At 44.6% G+C, this 4,341-nt stretch overlaps 1 protein-coding gene across 1 annotated transcript; it reads left to right on the forward strand.

Moving 5' to 3' along the window:
* Positions 1–515: 515 nt before the first annotated feature.
* On the forward strand, positions 516–1,400 carry LOC139262362 (protein FAM181A-like). Its single transcript, XM_070877551.1, has one exon. It carries the CDS (start codon positions 516–518, stop codon positions 1,398–1,400), a length of 885 nt encoding a protein of 294 aa, XP_070733652.1.
* The last annotated feature ends 2,941 nt before the right edge of the window (positions 1,401–4,341 follow it).

Raw genomic sequence — 4,341 nt, forward strand, 5'->3', positions numbered from 1 at the left:
CCTGGAATGAGGCAGGAAGTTAAACTTGCTTACTCTTTTAATGTTCCAAATAAGCTGTTATCAAATGAAGACCGAATAAATGTGTGTGTGTTTATGTGTGTGCTAGGAATCATTGCATTGGGCAGGTCAATATATACGTTACTGCAATGAAAAGTCATTTTAACAGTAAATATGACCAGCACAAAATACTGTACATACTGAAGTTCAGACAATGGATCATCAATGTTCTTGATTAACATCTATGAACACAGTCACGTGTGGGTGAAAGCTTTAGTGCTTGATGTGTATAAAATGTAACAGTATTGAAAGAAGTTAGCATTGATGGGGGTCCACTCGTGACACTGATTGAAGTAAGTGACTCTTCTAACTCTGCTGGTTAATAGTCCAATTATTAGTGAAATTATCTCACTTCTTTATCTTACAGTCTTGGAGAGAGAGAAAAAGAGACATTCAGCCACTTGAACTGTTAATGGCAAACCAGCCAAAGGCCCGGATGCCCTGAAGTTAGGATTAACATGGCATCGGCGGACAGCGAGGTGAAAACTTTACTGAACTTTGTCAATCTGGCTTCGAGTGATATTAAAGCGGCTCTGGACAAGTCTGCCCCTTGCCGGCGTTCGGTCGATCACAGGAAATATTTACAGAAACAGCTCAAACGTTTTTCGCAAAAGTACTCTCGGATCCCGCGGTGTCACCCCAACCGAGTGCTGGAGACCAGTTCGAAGAGAGGATCGGAGGACAAGAACCGAGCTTATATTCTGCAGCATGCGGACTCTCACTTACATTTCAAACCTGCCGGCGATAAGCTCTCTTGTGCGGCCGGTCAGGATTGCGGCGAAACTTTGCCGGGCACTATCACAGCGGAAGGGAAACAGCTGGGCAGACAGGACCAGGTGCCCATGAGGAAAAGACAGCTCCCTGCATCCTTCTGGGAAGAACCGCGGCCGGCCAAGAGCCTCCAGCCCTTGAACTTGCTTCATGTAGAGCAAGTGGATGGTGCGGCTGATGGTCCGCTCGGCCACGGATCTGAGAGCAAGCGAGCACAGGAGTGCTCCAACCCACCCAAACACACTTCAGCACTTCCAGCGCTCCAGCAGGACTGTGACAGAGAGCCCGTGAAATTCCACTTTGCCTCCCTGGCACGTACAATGAACCTGTGCAGTTGCTGTCCATTTCAGTACCATGGCCATCGGCTTTACCACAACCACCCGGGCCTGCCTCATTCCGGCTTTCCTGACATTGGGATGTGGAGGAAAGGTGCCAACTTACCAGCCGAGCTCCACGCTTACTCCAAAGACTCGTTAAACGGACAAAAAATTCACAAACCTGTGGTTTTGAAACCCATCCCCACCAAGCCCACTGTCCCGCCCCCTCTGTACAATGTGTATGGGTTCCTCTGATTGCGGTTACAACAGGCTTTGTTGCAGGAGTGAACTTTCAAATCTACAGTAGGGACAGTTAAACGCTGGGGATACATCAATGTTTACAATTTATATACAATTCACTTAATCACTGAGCAAGCAGTTTTCGGGATTGTGAGTGTGTGTATGTGTGTGTATGTGTGTCTGTGTGTGTATGTATGTGTGTATATGTATTTTCTGTGCACTTGTGTGTGTATTTGTATATGTGTGTGTATGTATGTGTTTATGCGTGGGTGTATGTGTTTATGTGTGGGGGCCTGTGTGTCTATGTGTGTGTCTATGTGTCTGTGCTTTTTGTATATTTGTTTGTGTGGTTGTGTGTGTGTCTGTATGTGTCTGTGTTTGTGTGTCTGTCTGTGTGTTTGTACATGTGTGTGTGTGTACGTGTGTGTATGTGTCTGTGTGTTTGTGTGTTGGTGGCTGTTTAGATATTCATGTTATGGTCTTTCCCGAGTAATTCTAACCATGCAGCCCAGCCTATTTTAAATGTAGACCCAGTTCAGACAGATAACGTTGCAATCGCTATCTGGTAAATATTAACAAGCATGGAGACATAGTCTCAGAATAAAGGGCCGCCCATTTAAAACTGAGATGAGGAGGAATTTCTTCTCTCAGAGGGTTGTAATTCTGTGAAATTCTCTGCCCCAGAGAGCTGTGGAGGCTGGGTCATTGAATATATTTAAGGCAGAGATAGACAGATTTTTGAGCAATAAGGGAGTATAAAGGGTTATGGGGAGCGGGCAGGGAAGTGGAGCTGAGTCCATGATCAGATCAGCCATAATCTTATTAAATAGCGGAACAGGCTCGAGGGGCCAGGTGGCCTACTCCTGTTCCTATTTCTTATGTTCTTATGTAATGAGCTTTGCACAAGTAGGTCGAACTGAACAGAAGACGAGTTAAAACATCCCAAAAAATAATTTCAAAGCAGGCAGACCAGCACACGCACTATGGCAAGAGCAGCTCACTGCTTATATGTTGGCGGCAACTGCACCAATATTTCGAGGCCCTTTTCTGCAGCCAAGAGAAAGGCGAATTTCATCCGGCGAAAATGTAACATTTTAATTATATTGGTCTGGATGGTTCTAAGTGATGTCCAACAGCGTGTGAATTCCAGGTTCCAGAGAGTTGTTCCTTCGTGTGTTACTTGTCTTTTATGTTTACGCGTGATTAATGTAATGGAAGATATAATTTTATTGAATAAAAACGGGGACGTGTCTTCTCATTATAAAGTCAGTATGTGCAGTACTTTGTGTTGGCGAAGGGAAAGTGCTGCAAGTCTCGGCTCACACCTGGCCACAGCTCGCACAGTGTGACCGTCGGAAGGTTGCACCGAGACTCGTACCTGTCTCATTGCATTTACTGACACACGGAGTTTCGATGTTGCATTTTGAAACACGGTGTGCCAGCCAAGAAGTTTGTGTCGTGTTTCGTCTGCGTTATACTTCTAATTGTGTAACACTAAAACAATACACTTAAAACAGGAAGCCATGGAACGAGGCTCAGAAATATATGTTTTTTCTGAGGGAAGGGTGGGTTTGTAGCGTTTCCTTCAGATTTTCAATAGTTGCAAACCGATAGTAGCTATTAACAAGAACGGGTTGAAGTGCATTTATAACAAACTACGGGCGTCCTTTTTATAATTAGATATCATTTACTAAATTCAGTGATTGGGGACTGTAGAGCTGTTTTACTACATGTCAAACTTGCCTCTTTGAGGTCGAAGACTAGAGCTTTTGCATTCATAAGAACATAGAATCATAGAAAGTTACAGCACAGAAGGAGGCCATTCGGTCCATCGTGTCTGTGTCAGCCGAAAAAGAGCCATCCAGCCTAATTCCACTTTCCAGCTCTTGGTCTATAGTCCTGCAGGTTACAGCACTTCAAGTGTACATCCTTTTTAATGTGATGAGGGTTTCTGCCTCTACCATCCTTTCAAGCAGTGAGTTCCAGACCCCAACCACAATCTGGGTGGAAAAAAAAGTTCTCCTCAACTCCCCTCTAATCCATCAAGCAATTACTTTAAATTTAAACATAAGAGTGCACAAGACCAGAACGGACCATTGTGTTCGGTTTAGGGGGTTCCACTTGGTTTGTTAGTTCATCCCCCCCTCACCCCCTCAAAAAAAAGCCAATACACCTTAAGGTCGCTTTAACAGCAGCTATGGTATTTCTGGCGTATTGGTGATGTCACTCTCCTCCCGAGCATTGGAAAGCCTTTACAATTCAAAGGGCCACTGTACACAGTTTCAAAGGTGGATGTAAGATGTTCTGTGGGAAGTACAGACATATCATCTCGTTGCTAAAGAAGAAACAACTCGCCTCTAAAATCCAGCTGACATTCCATGCTTTTATTTCATTCTTCTATTGCTACGTTTGAACATTTTGCTCACAGAATAGGAGCGTGTATTGATATAATCAGTTGGCACAGTTGTGTACACTTTTCAGAAATAGGGGCCTGGAGTTTCCGTATGATTTCCGCCCAGATAGCAGTGTAACCTGGGCGAAATCAAATCAAATCATGCAAAAGATCGCAACATTTTAAGCGTGAGTTGCATCCATAACTATGACCAAGTATTTGCGATCTTTTACGTTAGTTCAACAATCCCTTCACCCGAAGCAGTCCCCGCCCATAAACCTATCCACGGCCCCAGGTGGGAAAAGCGAGTTTCCGCCGATTGCGCTTATTCAGGGTGCTTCATCACATTGCGCCCAAATTCTCAGGCGCACAGGCACCTGTGGTCACATTAATCCAGTGCTAATCGCCACAGGTCTGCCCTACTGCTGTAGAAATATTAATTCGTTGATATTTTTTAATTTATTCATACATGGGATGTGGGCGTCGCTGCCCATCTGTAATTGCCCTCGAAATGGTGGTGCTAAGCTGCCTTATTAGACTGCTGCAGTCCACATGTTGAAGGTA

The sequence above is a fragment of the Pristiophorus japonicus genome, chromosome 4, assembly GCF_044704955.1.
Source record: "Pristiophorus japonicus isolate sPriJap1 chromosome 4, sPriJap1.hap1, whole genome shotgun sequence".
Lineage (NCBI taxonomy): Eukaryota > Metazoa > Chordata > Chondrichthyes > Pristiophoridae > Pristiophorus > Pristiophorus japonicus.